Source organism: Nipponia nippon, unplaced genomic scaffold (assembly GCF_047370975.1).
Source record: "Nipponia nippon isolate SJK-2023a ecotype South Korea unplaced genomic scaffold, ASM4737097v1 scaffold_4, whole genome shotgun sequence".
Taxonomy (NCBI): Eukaryota; Metazoa; Chordata; class Aves; order Pelecaniformes; family Threskiornithidae; genus Nipponia; species Nipponia nippon.
In genome coordinates this window covers 61,492,104-61,518,550 of record NW_028262358.1, presented here as the reverse complement: position 1 = coordinate 61,518,550, position 26,447 = coordinate 61,492,104, and the positions used below count along the sequence as shown (strand labels likewise).

The 26,447-nt window shown below is 47.2% G+C and overlaps 1 protein-coding gene across 3 annotated transcripts; it reads right to left on the bottom strand.

The window, feature by feature from the left end:
* Positions 1 to 9,720: 9,720 nt before the first annotated feature.
* On the bottom strand, positions 9,721 to 12,697 carry CITED2 (Cbp/p300 interacting transactivator with ED-rich tail 2). Of its 3 annotated transcripts, XR_015708904.1 has the most exons (3): positions 12,394 to 12,697; positions 10,936 to 11,756; positions 9,721 to 10,829 (listed from the first exon to the last, which is right to left on the bottom strand). XR_015708904.1 is itself a non-coding variant. In XM_009460708.2 (2 exons), the coding sequence occupies exon 2, from the start codon at positions 11,747 to 11,749 to the stop codon at positions 11,024 to 11,026; it is 726 nt and encodes a 241-aa protein (XP_009458983.2). In that variant the 5' UTR covers positions 11,750 to 11,756; positions 12,394 to 12,696; the 3' UTR covers positions 9,721 to 11,023. The 3 variants fall into 3 exon arrangements, 2 of the variants coding, with proteins under 2 accessions (XP_009458983.2, XP_087633264.1); XM_009460708.2 differs by having other exon boundaries at positions 9,721 to 11,756; positions 12,394 to 12,696; XM_087777138.1 differs by lacking the exon at positions 12,394 to 12,697 and adding an exon at positions 12,272 to 12,392 and having other exon boundaries at positions 9,721 to 11,756.
* Positions 12,698 to 26,447: the final 13,750 nt, after the last annotated feature.

Here is a 26,447-nt window from a genome sequence, read left to right as displayed (position 1 = left end):
GTATATGGACAGATACATGCATAACATTTAGTCTTAGGTATCTTCAAAGTTGTCTCCAAAACTCTACTACTACAATGAATTTTAAAAGTTTTTTTCTTCTAATAGAACTCTAAAAGAGAAGATGGGTTAGATCATAGTGCTTCTCAATAACCTCAGAGAGGTTATGTAGTTTGGAGACTCCCAAACCAGTTGGAGTATGGGGAATTGCTGAACCAGGGAAAACTCAACTATTTAGCACCTCCCTTGGAATCAGAGAGCGCAATTCTAGTTCACTCGGATACTCTGAAATCATCATCATCCAATCTGTAATATTGATGGTTTAGAGGCAGATCAGGCAGTTAGGTTAACAGGTTGGACTTGATGATCTCAGAGGTCCTTTCCAACCTTAACGATTCTGTGATCCTATGACTGTGTTACTATAGCATTGCAAGACACATCACTAGTTACTGATCACCTTATTAATTTTTTTTTTGCTATCAGTTCTGTTTTCTGAGCCCCAAATGTATTTTACTACAAATCACGGTTATCTGTGGTTAAAATATTTAACTTTTAGAATTAAAGATGTAGGAACAAACTTCTGTGGCAGTGATTTCCAGTTGTGTCGTAGCTTGCATGCAAGGATCTAACATAATCTATTAAGCAAGTTCAACCTCAAGCATCAATGAACTGCAAAAAGCACATTGTACTCATTACTTGAAAGGGTAAACTGAGACATAAAGTGCTACATGTTAATACACAATAAATAATGACTTGCCCAAGGTCATGCAGATGGGAACAAGATGTGCTCAGATTCTTTCCTACTTTAACTGTAGAGTGCTTGCTTTATACATGAGGACCAGAGTTGCATGCTTGGAGTGAAGAGGAGATCCACCTCACAAAAATGTTCAGTGTCTTTATGTGCTTTCACTTTCCACCAAGGGTTTGCATTGGTTGTGAAATTCATAGGACCTGTCTAGTCAGCTTGAATAAAGATGGTCTAAAAATCACACTGCTTTGCACAAAGGAGGGCTAAGTTAGGTAAATTATAGGACTGGAGGGCTTAAATGTTAGCCAATATAAAGTAATCTTCCCTATACAAAGGAACTGTACTTCACATGACCATGGAAAATTGAAATTTTGATTTTCATTAAATTCATAAGACATCTGTGAGGTCCTTGAGCCATGTCAGGGGTTGTGACTATGACAACCCACACAGGACAGTGTAAATAAAATCCCAGGGCTGTCATATTGTTATTCTAATGACTAATAAATATTACCTTTTCTCAGTTTTTCTTTTTTTCTCATCCTTTGGTCTCCCACCTGCCTTCCCTGTCTTGTAAGACAGCCAGTGGGTAAGTCCCTCAGAGCCACCTTTCTGTTGCATGCTTGTACCCTCCGGGCACAGCAGGCTCCTGCTCTCTGGTGGTACCTCTGGGCTCTTTAGTCTTAGCTTCTGTGCCGTCATCTTGTCTCACTAGGAGATCAGCTAGCAGAGCAGGCAGGAAGGATAGTCGCTATTTGTAAGATTGTGGACTGTTTCACCAACCAGAAAATGGAATAAATAAAATCTGTCTTTAGTCCTATTCTGTCTCACTTATTTGCCAGTCACAAAAAGGAAAAGCTATTGGAGGGCACACTGGGCAGTAAGTCCCCCAGAAACCTCCTATGTGCCAGCCAACAGCAAACAAGGAGAAGATACAGGTCCTTTAAGGCTGGCTTGCCCGGTCTTCTCCTTCCTTTTATGTCACCAACTAGCATTTGACTAGCTGGGTCCTTGTGAGGCTTTATCAATTTCAAAGTCCTGTTTTGTCATCCTGTTCCTTCCAAGACTGTCAGGTGTCAAGGATACCCACAGGTCATAAATCTTCCAGGTAACCCTCATCAAAAAGTGGAATAAGAGAGAAATGCAGCATTTCAGCATGATCATCCATCTCAGGCAACAAATGCTGAGGAATCATGAACCGGTAACTGCTGGCACAAGCAGGTATCAGCTGGCAACTTGCCTTTCTAAAGGAAAGTACGAAACCCCCCTGATAACAACAGATGCTTTACTGGCAACCTGAATTGGTTGGGGTATTAAATACTATATACATCTATTTCTTCACTGTTTTAGCAGAACAACCAGAAAGACAAAAGTGTCTATACCCCTAAGATGTGACATACATGAACGTGAGACATGCATATACTTAAGCTTCCTTAAAAAGTAACATGCAATTTCCTCACAATGAAAGAGGCTGGCAAAAGCCACTGACCAAAAGCAGTTTGGAGCTGTTCATTTTTGTGGGGGAGGAAAAAAAATTAGGAAAGTGTTAGTCAATCAGATTTAGCAGAAAACATCTAACACAGCTTTCCATCTACCTTCCTTTTCTTTTCAGTAGTTAAAGGCCACCTGCTACCAGGGTGATACAAAAAAACCCCAGAACTAAGAAAGAAGACATTTTCAAGTTCTTTGACCTTACGCTGAGGAAAAAAGTAACCAGAAGATCCCACTAAATCATTATTAGAATAATTTTAACAGTAATAAAAAACAATAAGCTAATGTCAGAGGAAAATACAGATCAAAAATACTCTAATCCATTCCTGACCCAAATGCCACTTTAAGAATATACTCAGATATGTGATGTTATATTTGAATTAAGTTAATAAGGACCTTGGATAGGCTCTTGGTCATCATAGTGTTTGTGAATACTGACAATCCAATCTGAAATTATCATCGTGACATGAGGTGTTGGAGGTACAGAGGATGGCTCATGTCTGCACCTGCAGTGCTGTGCTCGTGCAACACGTTAACTTGGTCAAGCAGGGGCTCCAGCAACACCACTCCAGACTCTCAAGAAGGACTTACAAGACCTGAGACTGATTTACACCACTGTAGTGCACCCTGGCCAAGCAATGTATAGTCCTCCTAAAATGAATAATATGTTCAGAGCACTTTTAGGTCCACTGACACAGGGGAGGTGACTCAGGGGAAACTGAAATAACTGTGTTAGACTTAGCATATGCAATGCAGTTTTGGCATAAAGTACAGCCTGCACTCCAAAAGGGATCCCAAGGGTATGGCTATACTAGGTAAGCCATCAGTCAGGCCTTGGTTTTTGACTTGGACACCCCTGGCCAAGCAGTTACCTAGGTCAGAACTAGACCCAGAGTATCACTGATCTAGATTTCGGTGATGAAGTTTATCTGGGAAAATCACAGGTGAATAATAATCTTAACTCCTGTTAATCTTCACAGTTGATAAATCAAGATCACTGCCTTTTGAAAGATAACCATAAAAAAAAAAAACCAAAAATGGAGAATGGACCTCCTGAACTTGGCTTACGCACCAGGTCTTTTCTTGGTTTGCCTTATCTTCAATCAAAGTTATGAGGATACCATTCAGGGTAAAGCTGTTAAGTACAGAAAGAGCTAGAGAGATCTGAAGGAGAGGCAAGGAAGCAAAGTATTCTTCCTTTCCTCCTTAGGCCAAAACACTAACTGAGAGTTCAGCTTTGGAATTCGGAAGTGCTCTGCTTCACTAGTTTCTGTGGAGCCAACCTCCTCTTCTAAACACAGCCCTTGATAATAGAGCTGGGGGAAAAACACACAACCAAACCCAGGTCCTCTAATAGAGGACTTCACTGCTTGCGATTTTTACGTGTAATGTGAACCATGTCAAAAAGACTTCTGGACTAGAAAGTCTGGACTAGAGGAACCAGAGTAAAGAGTCCCTGTGCATATTAACCTAATTTTTGTGATGGCATTGTGGAATTGCCGAGATGTAATTCTTGCATTAGGTAAAGGCCCTAGTCCATAAGCATCCATCACTATTCACTCTGACTACCTTTCATTCGGTTAAAACGTATACAATAAATCAAACTAAAAGGCTGCTCTTTTAGACTTCAATCAATAAGAAACACAAGGCTTCAGCAACACCTAGTGGGCAAGCTCCGAGTACTGCAGCCTTTCTGCAGCCACTCCAATAACGTGGGTTTATCTGTCGCGTTAAATTACTCCTGCTCTGTTTCGATATATATGCTGTAATTGAAACTAAGCGCCTCCAAGTAAGTATCAACAATTTAAACAGCTCCTTTCAAAAATCTGTGTGACTACCTGCGCACTGCTGTCTTTCACGTAAAGCGCTTGATTAAAAGGCCGGGCAAGAGGCCCCCATCTCAAAAGGCAAGAACTAAGAAAGAGAAAAAGAAGCCGTGGGATGGGACGGCGGGCTGCCCTGCAGCAGGTCCCCATCTGCGAAGCCGGGGACCGGGCAAGAGGCCCATCAGAGGTTGCTCTTGCCCTTATAGGGCAAAGTCACACACAAGGTGACTTGGGACAGACCAGCTGTCGCCCTCCCCTGCCACCCTAGGGCATGGCTGCAATGAACCACCCCATCGGCTGACCGCGCATCCCAAAGCAAGCACACACTGCCTCAAAACGCTTTCAATGGCTTATTTTCACCCTGATTGAACTGAAGTGAGGGCAAGAGAAAGCTCGGGGCCTGTGGTGCTTCCTGGCCGCTGAAAAGAAACCCGCCAGACGAGGCTGAGATACTGAATTACAAGGGATTTCAAAAGAGAGAAGGTGGTTTTTAGAAGCAGGACTGAGCACAGGCTTCAAGTCCATGTTTTGGCTACAACAGTTTCCAGCGTGGTGGCTGACTAGGAATGGGACTGCTCCCTACTCATCTTCCAGGAGCAACGACATGGATCCCATGTCCGTCCTCAAGAGCAGAGCAGGACTGCAGGCTCCATCGGCTCCATCTGACAGCAGCTTTGCTTACTTATCTCTGACAGAACCAGTTCAGGTTTGTGGTGTAAATAATGGTCTGTGAAGAAAGTTAACACATCACGTTTTCTCAAATTTCCACTTCTCTGGTGCACAATGTTGCGCCCCATCAGACATGACAAGCAAAACCAAGCTGTCCCCATCACTCCACAGACAGGCACCTGTTTATAGGCTGTGGGTTAGGGCTGACTGGTTTTCAGACCTATCCCCTAAAACCTTCTCAGTGATGACCATTAATTCTTTTTTGCCTGCTACTTAGAAAGGCTTTATATTAATCTTCATACCTGTGTTCATACCTTGCCCTTCATCTCCTTGTTGGATCACACGCTAGTCTTAGTGCAGCTGCTGAGAAGCAACCCAGAAGCAACCCCAAATATAAATATATAATCCTATAAGCAATCCAAAATATAACTATTTAGCTTTTGTACAAAGCAGATGTGTGCAGAGGCTTGGTGTCATCGGAAAATCCCAGGAAGCCATTCCTGCCTTCAAATACATACTTCATACAAAGTTGATGGAGGACATATAGCTGTACAAGGTTTGTAGGCAGAGATAATATCATTTATTAGACCAAATAATGTAGCTGGGAGAAAACAGAAAAGATTTTGAGTAACAAGCCTTTAAGTACTTATCCCGGCAGAGAGAGAGAGAGTGAAATCTGTGCTACTTCTGTTTGAATGGCAGCAGATAAGATATTTTATAGACTTTCAGAAACTTCACCATCTCCTGCACAGGGCATTAACGAAGCAGGCTGCAGTAAAAAACTCACAGTGCAACGGCTAGGAGGCTCTTGCTTGAAACTGCACATGAGCAGGTGTGCCTTCAGCATCTTATTGTGACAAGGGTCTGCTAAATATTTAGTGTCTGAGTCGAAGACATGCTATGTACTCACACTAGTAACTTCAGCCACGGTTTTAGGAGCCTGACAATTCTGAAAGTTTCTATTATTTTGCTTTATTGCTGATAAGATAGGGAATGTATTGCCAAATGAATACACCAACAGACAGATAACAAAATGGCCTGGTGAAAGAAAAAGGTGAGAAAAGTGGTCAGCATTTTACGAAGCCTGATAAGCTGGAAAATCTTTTGCTTATTTTTAATATGGTAAACGTGTCTTTCAAAATCTGTCTCAGGCTTGTGATCAAACTGCCCCTCTGTAATTTTTTAAGAGCGGGAAGGGCACAGCAGATGGAGCAGCACAGCAATACCTGAACCATCTCTATTAAAAACCTGGTGTTGCAAATTTCTTTCTGAAATGAGGCAAAGAGAATAACAGAGAACCCACCACAACAGTGGCTCATCTGTTCAGTCATTTGATGTATCCCATTAGTCTTGCAGTTACTGAGACTCAGCTTTATCTTGTGTGTGAGCACAATAGTGGCACCATATTGAAATGTGTAAATATATTTTCAGAACCTAGGTAAAACACCTCCTCTGTACTGACAAAATGATGCACTTTTAGAATATGTGAAACCCTGAGAAAATGCTGCTGCCTTAGGTTCCAAACTCCTTTGATTCCTCATCTTAGTTTTATTGCACATGCAGTGGTATCTGACAAATATATTTGCCTGACTATTTAAAAAAATACTTTGTCTTATCATTTAAACAGCTCCTGTCAATGTTACTTAGTTCTTGTTCACACCGCTGTCCCTATGAGTGATGATACAGAAATAGATCAGGTTAAGGTTGGTGTGTGTAGCCCAGATCCGTAACACTGGCATTTCTTATTCCCATCTGCGGTAGCCCCACAGCGCGCATTTTGGAGGAAATGAAGGCTTCAGAAAGGATAGCTGTAAGGTCAGGGACAAGAACTGCTTTTTCTGACTTCCCTTCCCTCCATGCCTGTGCCCACCCTGGTTTTGCTGAGGTTTCTGACAGGAGGGGGTATCGGTCCCTTGGGTGCCAGCTCACACCTTAAGCCCTGCTGGGCTGCACAGCCAGGAGGGAGCGGAGGCAGCGGGCAGGAGGAACAGGACGGCTCCTGTAGCAAGACGTTGACGCAGAAGCTACCCATGCCCCGAAGAAGTATTACGATGTGGCGCCACAGGCACGCGCCATAGCCTTTGGCCAAACACCAGCGATCCGCGGGGCTTTGTATCCAACTTCTCTTGCAGATCTGGAGTGTGGAAAACATTTCCTAGGGGAAAAAAAGGGGGGAAAAAAAGAAAGTAAAAAAAGAAACAAATGAAAGGAACTCCGCAAATCCAGATGTTGGAATTTTCCAATCCCCCTAGCAAGACAAGATAAGCAGGGGATAATCCTCGTTGATATAACTTTTTTTTTTGTTTTTTTTTAAATAAAACCTGAGACTAACAGACATGTTTTCACAAGGTTTGCTTGCTTCTCGACTAAAGCCACGCCGAGAAATTCCGGGAGGCCCCGCACCTTCTCGGGCCGCCGCGCCGCGGGCCCTCCGGGGCGCCTCGGGCAGGGCTCCGACGGGCACCGGCGCCGCAAGGGCACACGGCCGGCTGAGGCCGGCTGCCCCCCTCCGCCCCGCACAGCCAAACGCCGCGGCGGGGGACGCAGCTCCGCGGCTCCGGGCGGGCGGCTCCGGGCCCCCGCGGCGCCCCTCGCCCCCCGCGCCCGGCGGCGGCTGCGCGGGGCCCGGCAGCGCCCGCCGGAGGGCGGCGGCAGGGAGCGCGGCCGCCCACACGGGGGCGCCGTGGTGCCGCCGGCCGCCCCGCGCAGGTGGCTGCGGCGCCGGGCCGGGCCGGGCCGCTCCGCGCCGCCCCAGCGCCCCCGGGCCGGCGTGCGGCCGCGGAGCCCCGGCGGTGCGGGGCAGCCGTCCCCCTCCGCCCACCCGGGAATCCTGTACTCCCGGGGAAAAAGGCAGAGGATTGCGTTAATCGGCACCTAATTTTCCGCCGAGCGTGTCTTGCGTGGCGGGGCGGCTTAGAGCTGATCTCCCTTCCAAATAAAGCCGCGCGTCTATTTATGGCCGCGGCTTAAAGAGGAGCAGATCACATGTACCATGTTGGAAGTTCTTGAAAAACAGCCAAAGTACAGAGGTCAAGTTTCCTGTACTGAAAGCAACTTAATGGGATGCAAGACGGCAACGTCCTTCGCGAGGATCTGGCGGTAGCTGGAAAACTGGGTCACTCTGCGTTTTTCACTAATTGCTGGGTTCAAATAATAAATTGCTTTAGCGTATTTCTAAACAGTGTGGAGGCTAGAGAGGATCTACTTGAAGGACTGTTACTGCTTCAGCTGTGGGAGCGTTGCCAAGGGGTTCACATCAGAAGATGAGGGTCAGGCCCCCAGTATTGCTTGGTGGATGGTATTATGAATAAGAAAATACGTAGTTGTGGGATCTGACTCTTCATTAGAAATTAAGGGACAAGGTAGGCAATATGATGGTTTTGCAAATTTCCCTGAGGTCTACTTTTAAGAAATCGTAAAACTCCTTGACGATGCCTTGCCCAAAGCCAGTGCTTTCAGTAGCTGCTGTTGTTGAGAGGCAGCAGCTCTCAGGAGTTTTACAAGGAATCGTACGCAAATAGGCTCTACCGGCGTGCCCGTGAAACTGCCTATTCTTGGAAAAGCTTATATGGAAGGATTTAATGTTGACAGACTTAAGTAGTGATGTCTCAGCTGTGAAGAATCTGTTGTTTAACCAACTTCATGAAGCAAAAGCGCTTATCATTAAAGCGAGAGTATTCCCTTTTGTTTTAGGAGATCGTGGAGGCTTTAGACATCTATGCAATTTGGTATGCACATAATTTGATAGCCTGTTTTATAAGAAGTGGATTAGAATCAGAAGAATCACCCTCCCAAACTCCAGCAGAAGAGGGCAATGCAACTTGCGCAGATCAAACAGCCTTAAAATGGAAAAAGGATTTATATAGTGGCAAGTTGGGCAACGGCTCTTAAAACTGCAGCTATATTCTTCTAAACACTCTTTTATGTTATTGGTGAGTTGATAAGTTATGATTCACTGCCATTTGACGTTAAATTTACTGTCACAAAACATTAGCGATCACTGGCTGAAACCAGACGGTTGTTTTTTTAAATTCTTGGGTGCCGAGGGCTGTCTAAGAACAGGCTGTTACAGCCTGCAGAGAGCATTTTGTCGTCATGTTTTCCCAGAAGCGTACACTTCCTTCTTTCTGGCTTTGCTAATACTTTAATACAAGCATTATTTTTTAATTTTTTTTTTACATTCATAAGACATATTAGCTGCTTCATGTCTGTAAAGCAAAGAAGGCCAAGTATCACTTTTCTCACCAGCTGGGACAATTTTAGCAATAGTAATCAGTTTAATTTCCCAGCTTGATTCAAAACACTGCTATTTACACTCCCATTGTGTGGCGATATCCTTCCCTGTTTATGTGCCCAGGTTTAAAATTTAACGACATCCACCATGCTGTTTTTTCTTCCTAGTAAATTCAGAAGACGGGGCCGGAAAAGTAAGCAAAAAGAAAGCATGGCGGTATCGCTCCTGTATCGAACTTGGGAAGTGCGGCTAAAAGGGATTACCGGTATTATTAGGGTCCTGATCCGGCGGTCCTCGCTGAAGTAATAACTTGTGCGGGAGCTTTGCCAAAGGCTGAGTGGGGGCAGAAGGCTGCAACAGTTGGCGCTAAAGGAGAAAGACGTCAATTGCCTTACATTAATGGGCATTCTTCTCCCAAATATTTAAAGTAGACCGGTGTGGATTTGTCTCAGGGGCTTCAGTTGGTAGCAATTGCTGGGAGAAGGGGGTTAGAGATGTCCCGGTGTGGAATCTTTTGGGGTTGTACACCCCTTCTCCTAAGTCACTGGAAATGAAACACAACCGGTTCTGGTGCGATGCAGATCTGGATGGATGCAGAAATCTCCCGTGTTAACCCTGTGAGGTGAGAGGGTCGGGACGACACCCACCGCCCTCCCTCCCCAAGTTACAAATACTTGCACGTGAAGCGCTTGGTCTTTTTACATAGCTCTTCCAGGTGAGACAATAAATATACAAAAGAACAAAGTCTACTATATAAATGAAAGCAGATTTATAAAATTACAAGTTTAATAGATAAATATAATAAATACTTTATGCATCATAACTCTGGACAACTACATTTAAAGCAAGTATGTTGGCAAGTCACAAAAAAGTTGCGCCTCGGCAACTTTATTTTTCATAAAACCACACTGACAGGCATATTACAATGTTACGTATGAGGCTTTATGCTGTAAGTATGTTCAAATCCCGCTCACCTACCGAGTTCACCATGACATATATATGGGTGTAGTGTACTTTCTATTTTGGAATGTCTTTTTGCACACCAACACGGTTGGACAGATAGATGTTCTACTTACCAGGGACAGTGGGGGAGAGTTTTGAAGAAAAATACTGGTAAATGACTTCTAGAAAAACTAAAGCATTTCTTAACTTTTTATTGACATTGGCAAATTAAAATAGAATAAATTAACAATATTTTCTCAAAAAAATGTTTTGTACAAAAATACTGTCAAAATTTCCTGAAAAGCTTTCAACACAGTAGTATCTTTTCATGTACTGAATAAACTATATTAGCACAGTGTCAAAATGCTGAAGACAGAAACAAAATAATAATTAAAAAAAAATAATCTGTGAAATGTTTGCCACTAGTCAACATTCCATCCACACCATATTATTGTCTGTACATATGGGGGAGGGGGAATGGGTAGCAGACTTTTTAAGTAACAGTATTACTTTTCCTGATCTGGAAAGGTTTGGCCCACATCTGTTAAGCTTCCAGTTTAGCGTATTCAAAAAAAAAAGAAAAATTATTAGTCTGCGCTGCAATGCATAGTTAAAAATTAAGCAAGATGGCAGCATTTGTGCAGTAGTATCTGCCCTTCAAAGTTCATGCAACCAACTAATGCAAATTTTTCTCCCTGTTCACTCAGAATTTGAACGCAGTTCAAGTCATTGGAAATCATCGTTTACAAAATCCGCAAGATTAAGCAATTTGCCAAGATTAATATCTAACAGTTCAGCACTGTGGGAATTATGGGCACGTTACCGCGAGGAAACGAAGAGAGCGAGGAGGGGAGGGGGGCGACCAACGTAAGAAGGCAGAGTTCGCTAGAAATCATTGCTACGAGAGGGGACGTGGATGTCGAAGCTACAAAAAAAAAAAAAAGTGGCAGCGATTTAATAACGACAACCAAAGGAAAAAAAAAAAAGAATTTATACAAGCGCATAGTTGACTCTGCTTTCCAGATTCTCACCTTTTCAAGCCCTGAAAAGTGAGACACCGCGTCTGGGGGAATGTTTTCATTCGCACCGATAGAAAGTCCTTTGTTTGTTTTAAATGAATCAGCAGCTCACCCTGCTGGGCTGCTGTTTGCAAACGAAGTCCGTCATGAAGTCAAACTCGTTCTGTCCCAACCACAGCTCGGGAAGCTCCTTGATGCGATCCAGCCCCATTTCGATGACTAAGGACATGAGGACCTCCTCGTCGATGAAGTCAGTGTCTATGACATTGGGCGGCAGCATTGCCGCGGGGACGTGGGGGACGGCGGGCGGCAAGCCGCTGCCGCCGCCGCCGCCGCCGTGCTTGGGGTTGCAGTCCCTGAAATGCTGCTGGCTGCTGCCGTTCAGCTGGTGGCTGCCGGGGTGCAAGTCCGGCATGTAGTGGCTGTGGGGGTAGGGGTGGTGGCTGAAGTACTGGTTGTTCAGCTTCTGGAGCTGCATGCTGGCGCTCAGCTGCCCTCCCGGGCTGGCGACGGGGGGGGCCATGAACTGGGAGCCGCTGAAGCGGGCGGGGGGCGGCATGCTGCCGGCCGGGTGCCCTCCGCTGACGCCCCCCGGCCCCATGGCGTGCCTCACCCCGCCGCTCGCGTTCATATTCCCAGCTCCGTAATGTATATGGTCGCCCATCAGGGCGCTGAAGGCGTGCTGCTGCGGCGGCGGCTGCTGCTGGTGGTGGTGGTGGGGGGTGGGAAACTGCCCCATGCCCATCCGATGCGCGGGGTGGTGGTGAAGCCCGCCGGATCCGTCGGGGAATCGCCCGTGGTTCATGGCCATCATGTGGTCTGCCATTGCCCACCTGGAAAGTCAGCGTGCCAACACGTTAGGAAAATACACCCTCGGACATCCAGCCGCCCTCTCCCGGGCCGGCCGCATCTGCCCGGCCCTGCCAGAAGCGACTTGGCTGGTCCCGCCGTCCTCTCCTTCCCCCCGGGGGGGGGGGGGGGGGGGGGGGGGAAAGGGCCCCAAAACCTCCTGCCGCGGCTCTACCGTGGAGTACAAAGGGAAAAATAAGAGCGGAGCCTGCGGTACGAAAACCCCAGTCCCCTCCGCTAATCCGGCGAGCAACACGCCTTCCCACTCAACTTGCGCATACCTATCAGCGGAAAGTGTTGCATACGGCAACAGCCGCCGCCTCCCCGCGCGTTCAAACGGCGCCCGAGCCCCCGGCTTCGCCCGGGAAGGCGGCGGGGTTCCACGGCGGTCTCGCTAACTTGCGGGGAACGAGCAAAAAGCTGGCAAGTCCCACCGAGCCGCTGTCAGCAACTTTTGGAATTAAGTCCTAATTATTTGGGTAAAAATACGGGAACGCACCGATAAGGAGGTAAAGCCGGGCAGCTGAGAAACACCTTTCCTCGCGTGTTTTAACAGTCCCGGTTTTCCTGTTGCACACAAAAGGGACACCCGGCACCAGCTACCAGAACCGCCGCACTCACCTCCCGGCTTCTTTCTTCTTCTGCTTCAAAGGCGGCGGTGAAATCAGTCAGTAAAAGTCACCCCGCATAGAGAGGGCTTCCCCGGCCCCCTCCTCGGTGCTGCGTGACGGCGCGGCGACCGCTGCCGCAGCCCCAGAGCTGTTTCCCACTCCCCGGCGAGGCTCCCCGGCACTTGCCAACAATGAGCTGTGTTTCTTACCCAGCTTTGGCCACAGCTAATATAGGATTTCAGAAGGGAGGAGCAAAACCCTTACAGGCAACCAGAAGTAAAACCTGGAGCAAGCGAGGGGAGGGAAAAAAAAAAAAAAGAAAAAAAAAAAAAACACCAGAAAAAAAGCCCCAGCACCCAGCGCGCACACGCGCAGGCAGAGGCGCGCACACGCAGAGGGACACGGGCGCGCCGGGAGAGACGCGGGAAGGGGCCGGGCGCCCCGGCGGGCCCCCGGGCCCCCGCTCCCCCCGCCTGCCCCACGCGTGTGTCCGTGGGTCGCTTGCGCCGCGCTGCGCGCCCCGCTCGGCGCCTCCCCGGGAACAAAGCGGGGCTCGGCGGCGGGGCGGCAGCCAGCGGCGCCCCGCGCACCCCGCCGCCGCCACGGCGGAGGGCACCGCCCGCCGCCCACGGCCCCGGCCCCGGCCCCGGCCGGCTCCGCGCTCAGGCACCGCCGGGCTCCGTCGCGCCCCGTCCGCCCGTGCGGCTGCGGCGCGGCGGCCGCCCGGGGCTGGGCGCTCCGGCAGCGCTGCCCGGGCAGGACGAGGTCCGCCCCTCCGCCGCCGCCGCCGCCGCGCAGGTGCTCGGCCCCACCGGCGTGAGTCCCCCGCACCCGCGTGGGCGCCCCCGGGGCCGGCCCCTCGCCCGGCGGCGAGATCCGAGATCCACCTTTTTCCACAGACACGGGCGCCGCATGCGGGAGGTGTGCGTGGGGGTGCTGCACACTCCCCCCACCCCTGCTGTTTGCCCCACAGCCACCCGGGGTGCGCCGGGCGAGTGCCCACCCGCTCTTGCCCTTGGCCGGGTCGGTGGGGTTTGTTAGCGTTATTTACGATTGTTTTTCTTGGAATGGCACGGAAAAACAGAACACGCGGAGCGCGGGTGGGCAGGCGCTTTGCAAAGGCGGTCGTCCTGGCCGGGCACGTCCCCCATCGCCCCCCGTGTCCGGCAGCCCCTGCCCCGCAGCACCGCCCCGGCAACGCCACGCGTGGGCAAACGCCCCGAGACCCGCGCTCCTCTCTCTTGCTCCGGATCCACCAGCTCCTCGCTGAAGGGCGGCCGTGCTGAAGCCGCAGGCAAGCACTGAGGTGCCGGGGGAGGCCTGCTGCAGGGAAGCGCCGGATGGTGGCCTGTTTTCAGGGGTGCCTTCGCCTGGCTTTCTGCCCCCCCTCTCTGCTTTCCCCCTTTCGGCTACCCACGGGCACGCCGAGGGGGCAGCGGTAGGCAGGACACCCTCCCTGGGTGGGAGGAATTGTATGCTCCTCTTTTGAGGCCGAAGCGGCCATCGTGTAGGCTGAGATGGGGTTTCTGCTCCTCCACGCGCTCCACAAGGACACAGCGGTGCAGGAGGTCCTCCCTGGGGAGGCGCAGGCGAGGGCAAATGGGATGCTTCAAGATGCTGTCCATGTGGCAGCCCTCTTGCCCCCTTTTGGGTGGGTCCTTACCTGGCCACAGCGAACTATGAAGCTGAAACCAAAAGGAGGGTTAGCTCCACCTCATCTCCGGCTGGGATGGAGGCAGAGCTGGGGTCCCGGGTGCAGCGTGGTGTGGCGGGTGAGAGGAGAAGGGTATAACTCCCTGCGTGGTTGGTGCAATCTTTAGGAAAGCCATGCGGGCAGGCAGCAGTGGGTGGGCGCGTACAAGATGCCAGAAAAATACCTGGCTGACACCCCTGCTGTGAGGGACAGCCGGGGTGGAATCAAAGCCCTGGGAGGATGGGAAGCTTTACAAGTGTCCGAGTGACCTCAAGGAAGTGACCTCATCCTGCAGCTCCGTTTCCCGCAGCAATTAAGTAGGGTACCCACCACGAGTTCACATTTTGGCCTTCAAATGCATGTGAGTAGGTGGGCCTCTGGGAGATGCCGTTGAACCAGGACCTCCAGTCTGGCCACAGGTGGTCAGAAAAGTGACAGTACCTTTCTGGAGATTTTTCCTGCTCGTGGTTGTGCAGGTTTTGCAGGGCAAAACAATGAATAATAAGAAGATCCTGTTCCATTTGGCAAGTAGTCAGCTGTGTATCATGACAAGTGGTTTGTTTAATGTCACATATCCATGGTGATACTGGTATGCCTTTTTGCTCTCCACTGCCTTAAGTTTGCGATCCTTTTTAAAGCCAAGCACACATCATATCACCACCCTGCAAATGCCCTTTCCTATTTTCGGCTTTCAGATGCTGGAAGCTGCCAGCTTGCCAAAGTGAGTTATGGAGAATTGGCATGAGACTGCCAAGAGCAATAGTAGGGAAGTCACAGCCTCCATGGCACCTCACTCATACAAAACATACCTTCAGGTATTTACAGCCCACACGCAAAGAATTCGGCAGGATGGAGCTTTCTTCATCGGGGGTTACAGTGGGGTCCAGAGAAGGCTCAGCAGAGCGGTGCCAGACGAGCCAAGTTTGTCATTGTTTATGGCCATAGCAAAGTGGAAACACAATCAGTTGGTTGCTTTCCAGGAAATGGCTGGAAAACTGGTGACAGGCAGCTAGGGGAATGCGGGACGAAGCATGAGCCCATCGCCCCTGAGCTAGCAGGAAGCCCCTCATCTCATCTGTTTGCCTCTCCTGATCTAAGCCATGGTTATTTAAAGAAATCTTTTCACTCGTATTCTTCAAAGTCTTCTGCATACCTGAGTTGGTTCTTCAGTCAAACAGCAAGAAAGCAGGGCACTGTGTATCGGGAGAATGCCAGAGATGGCCAGGGGCGGGAATGAAAGCAGCAGGGTTCACAGAGTTGCTCCTCAGTGAAGAATCCGAGTAGAGTTGAAAGCAGAATGTGACTGCTGTGCCCATCTAGGAAGAATCACTGAGAAATATCAAACACGACAACGGAAAATAAAGGAAAAGATGGATGCTCGGTTGGGTGAGCTGGGTGTTAACGTTTTGCATCGGAAGGTCAGGCAGGCACTGAGGCTGGGTTGCGGATGCAGCCCCGCTCACTCCTTCCAGGCTCGAACGTCTGCAGAGTGCGGTAAAAGGAAGGAAAGGGAAATCAAAAAGGAGAATCCCAGATGCTGTTTTTCCAGGTATTTACTGGAAATGTTCAAGCTGGCTGAATACTTGTAGTTCCAGGGATATATCACTGAACAAGATACACAGGGCAATGGATTTCAGGGGGACTTGGATCTCTAAGTCCTTTTTCACAACTCTAAAAATATAATCCCTAACTCTCCGTGACTTGTCTGTGCCAGATCAGTGTGGAGGTGAGTTTCTGTATGTTCCCTCCCATGCAGACACAAAGCAGTCAGGAAAACCCAGTTCAGGACATCTGCTAGGTTATCTGATAGGAAATTTCATATTAGAATGATATCCTGGAAGAAATGCCCTTTCTGTAGAAATGATTAAGCTCTGCTATTGAGAAGACAAGCCACGATTTTCTGGCTGCTCTCGCTCCTGACCTCCTTACAGCTTCCTTCAATCCCACCCTTCCCCGGGGCAGCCGGCGCTTGGGAGGGAGGAGGGAACTGTGGCGCAGGAGGTCCCCAGCTCTTTGCTTTACCAGCGCCGAGCTGGACGGCTGCCGCTGGTGTCACTGCCCGCCCCAAGGAAAAACAATGAACGTGACGAGTTGGTTCCAGATGGGCACCCAGGAAGCAGAGAAATCTGTTTTGGTCTCTCAACATACCTTTTTTTTTCCCCGGGAATTCCCTTTGTGAGAAGAACAGTGGGGTTTTTTGCCTGTGGGGTGAAAACGCAGGGGTTTTGACTAGAAGGGAGTGCCATTTTCTGACGTGCTTTACTGAGAGACCTATTATTCTTATGTGATTGGGGGGAAGAATGGACACAACCTTAGCCATGGGTCTGGGCACGAGATCCTCCGAGTATCCAGGCGGGAAGGAATTACCTTGGGAAATTCGGCTGTTTGAACAGCACCAAAGTCCAAACTATGGCAGAAAACATAAGATTAACTCGGTTCGCTTAGTTTGATACCAGGCACAAGCTTCCTAAAGCCATCACAGCTCCCCTCTGCCGGTCCAGACACAGCCAGGCGTTTCCCAGAATGGAGCATCTGCCCTCCCGTTTCACCAGTCTGCTCTCCTGGGGAAGGCCAGTGTTCAGTGAGGTAGTGCACCTGACATACAGGTAGGCAGCCCAAGTGTGGAGGAGATGACCCGCTGGCGACTTCTTTCAGTGGTGGCATACGTTACAAGGAGTTACTGGAGTGATGTCAGAGCAAATCTGTACCGCGTTCCTCACAGCTGGCTAGCGTGGGAGTCGGTGGAAATGCAGAGAGAGACAGAGCGTGCGCTATCTCCATTAGTCAGCCCGGGACTCATTTTTTCTTTGCCAGGTTTCACAAGGTAATCGATCTGTGTGCTGATGGGAAGTGGTTGCTCTGCTGAGAACAGGGGTTACCAGTGTATTTGTTAGCAAGAAACCTTTCTGAAAAGCAAAGAGTTACCCAGAGCGAGGAGCTTCCTGAAGCATTTGGGGGGATGTTAGAGAGTTTCATGTGTTTACATCCCTTGCTGGTGTGTCAGGAACCAAAGATGGCACCCATCAAAGTGCTGTTCTAAATTAAGGAACACAGGCTATGCAAATTGTGTTACTCTCTCCCCACCCATCTTTTCCTGTTTTGTTTAGATGGCTCAAGATAGTAATATGCCTGTATATTTTATATCGGTAATAATGAATGCGGCTTTGCACCCTTCATCTGCATCGTCTTGTTTGTGTGAGAATATCTTGGGAAGGGTGACAAGCTCCGTTGTTTTACCGTTATGCCCTCTCAGCGCAGTGCTTCAGGCCTTGTGATAGCAACCGAGGTTCTTCCTTAAGTGTAATTTCACTGCAAGGTATTTTCTTTGAAAAAGTAAATCTGTAAAAATGAGAATACTTATTAAGAACACTATTTCTTGAAGAGGCTCAAGAGGATGCAAATACACAAAAATAAACACACACATAAGTTAATCATTAATCAAGTGTCATTCCATTTGTATTCTGTCACACAGAACCCCAACATGGACCTTTTCGCTGCTTTTTACTTTTGGGTATCAGTGGGAACCAGAAATGAGAAAAGGAGCATGTTCAGGTGCCTTTGAGAAAGTGGTAGTAGCTTCTGTAGTAAACCAAATGACACCAGGTTCAAATAGGGCACACAGATGGAAAGTGGTCACCAGCTAGGCTGTATTAACAAAATTTTGTTCTGTTTGGGGACCGAGCCAAGTAATAATAATACTGTTTTGGGTCAACAAAGACTTTTAAAAAAATTTCAGGTAGAATGAAATGTTTTATTTAATTAAAAAAACATTAGAAAGCAGAGTACATACTTCTAAGTATGTATTAGACCTGCATGATTACACCCGAAGTGTTCAGTGCATATATTCTGTAATTAATTGAACTGGTAGTTGACAAGTCATTTATTTGAAGTCCACCGAATAACTGAAGCTTATTATTAGAATGAATTGGAATGCTCCAAAAAAAGAAAGATTTATGATTACAAATATAGGCCCCAATCCAGGATACATTTATACACACGATTAACAGGCACATTTTTCAGGCAGATCATTTCACACAGTACCCTACTCTCTCATATCTGCACACAAACATTCTATTTTAAATCAGTGAGGCTACGCAGGAAGTAAGATACTTCTCAGTATGAGTAAGGCTGACAAAATCTTAACTTCTCAAACCACCAACTGATCGAATTGACACAACTTAAATCCAACAATGGTCTGTACTTGGGACTGGATTTCCAGGTGTTCGCATCTTTACAGCGCAACAGTCCACTTGAGACACTGATTTGTGTAAGTGCCTGGCCTGGAATTTAGTATTACCCAATCTAAAATGTAATTATATTATTCCATTCATTAAGTCCACATTTTCCCTTTGCAGTTCCAGTATTTCTGACATGAAGAAAACACTAGTAAAATTAACATAACCGTTATGTAAGAGAAATGTTCTGCTACTGTACTGAACGTCAATTTAGATTTGGGTACGCACATACTTTGGATATGCTTATTGGACCTAACGGTATCATATACAGCAGAATTTTTCTAAGTCACATGAGAAATCCTGACTTCCATGGGACTCTACAAGGGTGCAGTGTACAGCAAACAAGTGTGTGCTGAAACAGTGTTGTAGCATGTAGGAAAGTAGTTCTTTAGTATAATCACTGTGGTCATTAAGGCTTCCCCAGCATCCTTGTGACTTTGAATTTTATTTAAATAAACAGGGAAGTAGTTTAATCTTCCTCATGATGATAAAGGGTTACAAGCAGCTGTGGCGTTGGTCACGTGTCACACATTGTCAGCAGACAGTTGCAGTTTCGGTTACATTTTCTCCTTTGATTTGATTAGGTTTTTCTCCTAAATTAAATAATTATAATGTGTGTACTGTGTGGTAATGGCAGCAGCATTCATTCCAGGCCTTTATGAATATGCTGTGGTTGAGGAGAATTTGTAAGCAATAAACCTTCTCATCTCGTTCAGCATTTCAGGCAACTTCTTTCACATACACCTTCTCCAGTTTGGTTTCCTTTTACGAGTATGAAGGATCTGGGAATCATTCCAGTCTGACCCATCTTTTCAGTGGATTTTCGCTGCATTTCTTTAGTTGAGAACCTGTAACCCTTTTTACTGCAAACCTCTATGTCGAGGCTTTGTATTTCAAGCTGGGTCTCATCTCAATACAGCACTTCACATCGTCTTTCTCTGGAACACTGATACGTTATCTTTGTTCTCTGTGGCAAGGGTTAATCTCGCTCAGACAGGCCATTCTCAGTGTAGAAGATGCCTATCTGTGCTTCTCCCTTCCTGAATGCTTGCTGCAGAGGAGGCTCCTGCTGTCCCTCTCAGGATTAGTTACACACTTTCTGTGCGGATTACTTCCTGTTTTCCCGCAGCCTTTCATTTTGGTTGGCACCAGCAAGTGTTGTTTCCACTTGTGTAAGTAGCTGCTTCGTGGGCCATAGGATTCAGAAGCAACAGACTCGATTTCACTGCGTTTCAAGTTTTGCTCTGAAATATGTACAGTAAGTCAGTTGGACCCCCTGAAAAATAATGAAACACAAACAAAATAAATAGTTCAAAATACTTTATATTTCCTAAAACTAGTTAAAACTCAAGTTTTGTAGCCCCTTATTTGGAAACATAAAGATAAACCCTGTTTTCTTATCAGACATATCTTTGTGAGTGCTGCAAAATTATGATACACCGATTTTTTCAATTGATTAGTTTCGGTTTAAGTTGTTTTTAGGAAGGCACAGCAGATGTATGTGATTTTTCACACTTCGCTGTTCTTATGGTCAGCCTGATGATATCATAGCCACGCACTAATAATACTACTACTTGCCTTTTACATAAATTAGCACTTTACAGCTTCAGAGCATAACACCAACATTACCTAATTACTCTAGAAGTGAGCATGCACTCTCTTCCTTTTAAAGGAGAAGCTGATGGATTTAAATGGTGAGATCTAATCAGGAAGGAAAACAAGTCCTTTAACAGCCTATGTAGTGGTCTCATCAACAGATGAGGAGCCAGGGTATTTGTTCTTCCTCCTCTTCCAATTCCAGCAATGTAATGAAAATCAGACTTAAGCACCCAAATTCCTTTCTCCTTGTGAAAGTCTCACACAGACCTCCTTTTCTCTTTCTATAAACAGAAAAACTGATACCCTCCTCCTAGAAAATGCCTAGCAGAGATCTTTTTGGGTGAACGCCTAAGTATCGTTACTATGGCCACAGATATTTGATGTCAAAAAGACTTTAAAACTATCCTAGTTTTCTGCTTTTATTTCAGATCACGCGTGGGACCCTGGCCACCTTAATCTCAGTAGAAACAGTCATTATCATCACTGATTTCAATGGAGGCAAGGTCCACCCTGGCACTTCTAATCTCACACAAAAGGTAACCCTTCCAACAGCCTCTTGGCAGCAGCTCCTTGCAGCGCTCACTCCCACCCAAGCAACAGGACAAAATGCTCCCCTCTCTTCTCTGCCTTCCCGGTGTCCTGTGTCCTAAATATTACACTCCCAGTGTCTCTTACCAATGACCTCTGTAAGACTTTTTGGAGGCTCTTGCTTCCTTTCTGCTCCAGGATGAATTATCCCTGCAAACTTTCAGTCCTCATAGCTCTTGTCCAGGAAGATCACTGCAATTTTCCTTCCAAATAGCCCATTTCCTGCAGCTACATGCAACACTCCCCACCAAATCTCTCACTCGGTGAACGGCAGCAGTCCAACAACATATAATCCATCACAGCGAAGTTGTGTTCTTCAACAACAACTTCTTTGCATGACCGCATCCACAGCCTCTTTCTTCCCTCCAGACTCTGACACCCCAATAACCAATTTCCAGTCATGTGGAAAATGTTAAATTCAACAGCTTCCCTCACTATAATGCCCACGCATGATGAAACAAATATCCTATAGTTTGCTCTGGTACGGAAGGTGTTCAGTGATAGGAAGAATGTATGTCAGGGCTCTTAACATCTATCTGAAGCTGTCTTCAAGATCTTTAGTAAAATATTTCCTCCAAGTGTGACTACCCTTCTACCGGCTGAGGTTGCCTGCTCTTCCAATCCCCCCTGCCAGTCCCATGCCAGGGTAGGAAGATGATTATTACTACTAATAAACACGTACATATAGCTCTCACTCCACTGAGAGTTTGAGAAATATCCACTACTCTGTATTTTCATTTACAGATTTTCTAAAAGTCTTCACATTTAAGGATAAAACTCCTGGTAGTTTGCGATGTTTTATGAACATTTCATTCATTGTCTTTCATGTATAAATTATCAAGGCTAGCTGATTGCTCAAGAATATTTATGTTGCTTGAGGAATAAAACAAACAGCTCTGTGACTAATACTGGCTTGAATTCAGTGTATAGCTCTGATTAATGCTATTTTTAACTGTAATGTAAGGTTCATTGCTGCTCGTGTATTATGGCTAGCTATCCCTGGCTCAATTTTTGTTAGTGCAGCACAAGGTTCAGAAAGAACAAATAGCTAAAAGGATATCTGAAATTCAGTCACATGTATTTTGCCTGAAGATCGGTATTCATAGCACAGAAAAAGCTGCTGGTACACTAAGTTCAGTATCTGCCTACTAGCGGTGCCAACACTAACGTCTTCTAAAGAACTCATAATGCGTCAGGCATTCAACAACACTGTACCTGGGGAAGGATTCCCTTGTGGCCATACAACTGAGAAGACAAACCTCAAATATAAAGCAACTCACCAGTTATATCATCGCTGATGGAGACATAAATCTGAGGGATTTCTATCTTAACCCTGCCGAGTCTTGAACACTGGGAGTTGAAGCTCTTGTCATTTTTATTTTCTGTACAACAGCTGATGAAATGGTACCTCCCTGGCCTGTATAATCAGTTCTCCTGATTACAGCAGTTAATGGACTGACTCAATTTACATGAGCTGAAAGACTGGATTTCTTTTTTTTTTAAATGTATGTTTAAGTCTCCTCCAATTTGGTGGTAAACTAAGCTATCTACCGTAGTAACAGTTTACGACCAGTTTTCTAGGGATTAGTTATACGCTGCATTGATAAGTTATGTCCTTTTGCGTGTTTTCTTATTACTGAACAAGGTACATAAGCATGCCACGTGCCACGTCTGCTCCATCCTTCATTGTACAAACTTTCCTGTACTCTTTCTTTAAAAGCCACCATTCTGCTCAGTGAAGGTGCTGAGAGCCTGGGACACACTGCAGTCAGTAACAGGGGAGATAACTTGGCACTTGGCAGGACTGACGTCTACAAGGTCATTCGGTTTATTCTGTAGGCAGCTTTCTCTTCTGCATCCCTCTAAGGTCGGCTAACTGAAACTTTCTATCAATGTTTTATATAATCATATTACAATATTTTCTGTCATCCATTTTTTTATTACAGCTTATTTTCTGGGTTTGACCACTGCAGCACACTGAGCAGACATTTTCATTAAGCTGTCCACACTGATGCCTCAATCTTTTTGTTGAAAGGTTACAATTAATTCAGAACCCATCTGTGTATAAGAGTAGTTTAAATCATGCCTTCCAAGGCGCATTACTCTGCACTTATCTACACCGCATTCCCTCTGCCGCCGCATTACTCAGTTACTTAGTGTTGTCAAGTCAAGGCTTACTGAGGTGCCTCACGATCCACCAGCCTTGTCTTGCCTGCCACTCTTATGTATCCAGCCTTTCTAGTAGGTCCTCAATAACTACGTTAAACAATGCCGCTGTTTGTATTGATCCTGGAGGCACCCCACTACTTCAGTGCTGTGAAGAGAACCGAGCAATTATTCCTGCTCTGCCGCTGCCTGCTATCCTCTAACTGGATTTGCATCCACGACTGGCAGGATGTTACCACCTCTTCTCCTCCTGGCAGCTGACTTGCCTTAGTAGCCCTTTGTGAGCCGTCTTTATTCAAAGCCTTTTGACTGTTTAAATAACTTCCTCTGGTTCCCCATCGCCCTGCATTTTGCTGCTGTTTCACAAAATTGCTCAAAATCCAAATATCTGACATCAAAGCCTTCTTTCTTTTCACAAACTTTTGTTTGTTGACCCAGAAGTTTTTCTTGCCATGAGAGTGGTTATTTCAGTGTCTCCTACAGGCAGGTGAGTTGCGGGCCTGTTTTACTGCGGTGCTGCTGTGATGGGGCACTACTTTGTAAGTGGGCTGATGGCTTTTGCACGAGTAGCAACCTCTTCAGAAGCAATTCTCTCAGCCACTGAAGAGCTTCAAAAACAACATAAAATTGAGAAATCACACTTTCTCAGCAAGGACGCATCCGAGTACCCACATCCCAATTTGGGGCTGACTGAAGGGTCACTTTTAACGCTGGAGTCCCCTGCTTGTGCGACTAGGCTGACACAGGCTGGTCAGCAGCTATCACCTTCTCCCTCATGGGAGTTTCTCACGTTTGTGTTTTGCCGGCAGGAGAGGCAGCTCTCGGACGCCAGGCTTGCCGGCGGCCTGAGTCGGTGCTTCCCTTCCCCTCCAAGAGAGCTCCTCTCTCCCTGCCGCCGCGCAGCCGCCTCGCCCCGGCCTCCCTCCTCCCTGGCGCCTCTTCTCCTCAGGCCTCACACCGCAGCCTCCGCCCCTCCTCGGCCCTCCGGCGGATCGCCCTCCCCTCCCCGGCCACCGCCTCAGCCGTCAGCGCCCGAGCCCAGCGCCCCTCGCCGCGGCGGCCGTCGGGGCAGGCGGCCCCGCCCGGCTCCCGGCTCCCGGCCCTCGCCCCTCCGCGGCCCGGTGCCCCTGGCCGGGCAGAGGCGGCCCCGGGCAGGGCAGGGGAGAGTGGCCGTCCCGCCCCGCGGGGTGCCGCCTCAGCCGCCCTCCCCTCCCGCCCTTGCGTAACCGCGGCAGATGTCCCCGCCTGCAGCGGCCGGGGCGCAGCGGGGGGCGGCGGGGCCGACACGCAGGGCGGGTCGGGGGCCGGCAGGTGCCCGCCCCGAGCGGGGGCGAAGGGGCCGGGTGGGTCGCCTTCTGCCTGTGGGGTTTTTCTACAGCGATTTCTTGCTGTCCCTGGGAGCAGGGACCTACCGACTTGAAGAGCTGGGGTCCCGTGTTGGTCAGGGTCTGGCTGGGCCCAGGGAGCCGCCCAAAACGGTGTGCAGAAGTCACCTGGCTTGCGCTTTGGCTTTGTCTGGGTCACTTTTTTCAATCTATAGGTATAAGCAACGGAAAATGACTTGGAAAAAAAAGAAAGGAGGATTTCAGATCACCTGGTGCCGAAAAACAACGGCACGAAGTGCTAGACTTGCGATGGCGTGTGGGAAGTGGCCCAGCACCAGAGAGCAAAGCTGCTCCAAAATTGGGGCCCTTCACACTAGGGGACAAACTTTTGTCCCTAAGGGGATTTTGAGAGTTTTTTGTTGTTGTTGTTGTTGTTTTACTTTTTTTTAAAGGCTGTTAAGTATTGGTAGTGGGTGGGGGCACAGCTCCTGCGAAAACTTTGGGAGTGCTGATGGAGATAAAAACAGTTGCTGGCAAATTTAGCACTGCAGTGTCAGGCCGTGAAGTCTCAATGGCAGTGTTTGAAATACGCACGGCGAGGGAGCTTCGTCTGCAGCTGTGCACCGAGCATCGCAGATGCCGATGGGGTTAGACTGGCCTTGTCAGTCCTGAGAAACTCCAGAAAAAAACACTGGTATGGACAAGGCCACTGCGCCCCAAACGGCAGACACTGCAGTTTTTGAAGGTTGCCTCGTTTACTACTTGTTGGCTTTTGATAGCAAAAAATAACAGGTTTAAATGTGCAAGACCAGCTGTGATTCTGGTCAAGACATGACCATCGTGCCAGCACGGGGCAGGAGGCAAAGATGGGAGTGTGGTGGCGGGGGGGGAAGGTTGGACTGCCTATTTTGCTGGCTTATGCAATGCGGAGCAACTGCACGGCAGGACTGCAGATCCACTCAAGTAGCATGCATCCCAATACCTGTTTCATTATTCCAAGTAGCAGAAGGTGAAGCAGCAACTCGTACCCTGAGGAACTTGTACCCCAATTCTATTCGTTCAATAGAATATACCTTAGGGCACTACACATACTCCCTGGCTGGTACTGTTGATACCACCTTGGTTTCCCACAGCTTTCAGTTCATGGTATTCCAGTTTGGTGAATAAAAAGCTTAAAATATTTTTACATTCACTTTCACATTAACCTCAGGGTAGACCTGCCAAATCTGACACGCTGAAAATAAGTGATACTCATTTTGGATTAATTTTAAGGCACTCTTAAAAAGCATTACCCTTCCCCCCTTCTGATAAAAGAATTTTGCAGTTGGTTTCAATGATCCATTTAAAATCTCACTCTGCTTTTGAGGTTCTTTTTGTAATCTAATTTAAATTTCTACTGCTTAGAAGACCTGCTAAGAATTCTTAATTGGTATACGGAACAGGAAATAAAAAAGCAAGTGGCAGAGAGTAGTGGAAGAGAACAAAACACGTTGAATACAATAGAAACAAGGACTGACTTTGTTGCCACTATTCCAACAATGCCAACTTTTTCCTTTAACAGCATGCTGAACGTCAGTTCTTTATCATAATCTTTTACCCTCTTCTTACACATACAGGATTTTTCTTTTCTGAATTAGTTTTGGAATCATGGTTCTGCAAAATTTGATTTCCTCTTTTCACCCCTCTATTCCTTTCCCAACTTCCTTGAAACCAAGAAATTAATTTCTTTCTCTAATAATTGCAGTGTGGAATGGAGATTATATCATAGAAATGAGAGATGCAGATGGCAAGTTAGGTCATTCAGCAGTGCGTTTGCACTGCGTATGCATGATGACTCCCCACACTGGAACATGTTCTCTAGTGTTTTGTCCAATCCAATTTTGTAAATTGGGTTGACTTCTATTTAAATTGGGAGGCTCTTCCATAATACAGAGAGATCACCAAGAGGAATGTCCTACATATTGCCCAGTTTAGGGATTTTATTTTTTTTTTAATCCAGCTTGTGCCATGTAAGTTTTAAAAACTTCTTGCTAACGCCATATGGGGAAAGGTACAGAAACCATCTAAGAACGCTGGAGTGGTGATGCAGCTTGTAATCACTTTGAAGGAAAACCGAGGATTAATCTTGTCAATAAGTGCATTACGTGGACTGCTTCCACAGCAGTTCTTCCCACACAAGTGCCCATTGCCCCAAATAGGAGCTGCTCAAGTGCAATAGCTGCAAAATCAATCCCACTTTATGTAGCATCCATTGAATAACAAACTAAAAGTGCAGTGTATTATTAGTTTATCTACAGTCTGAAAGTCTGTCAGTTGTTTTTGCATTTGAAATGATGAAGTGCAAAATTATTAGATAACTGCCTAAGCAGAAATCCATTAATCTAACCCCAGAAATTTTAAAACCATTTGCCTTAGTTTATTTGGTGGAGAAGGAGACAGGAGGCACAATGCTATTTAG

Excerpts from the sequence above, each read along its gene's own strand:
- CITED2 (XM_009460708.2), bottom strand. The coding sequence starts at position 11,749 with ATGGCAGACCACATGATGGCCATGAACCACGGGCGATTCCCCGACGGA.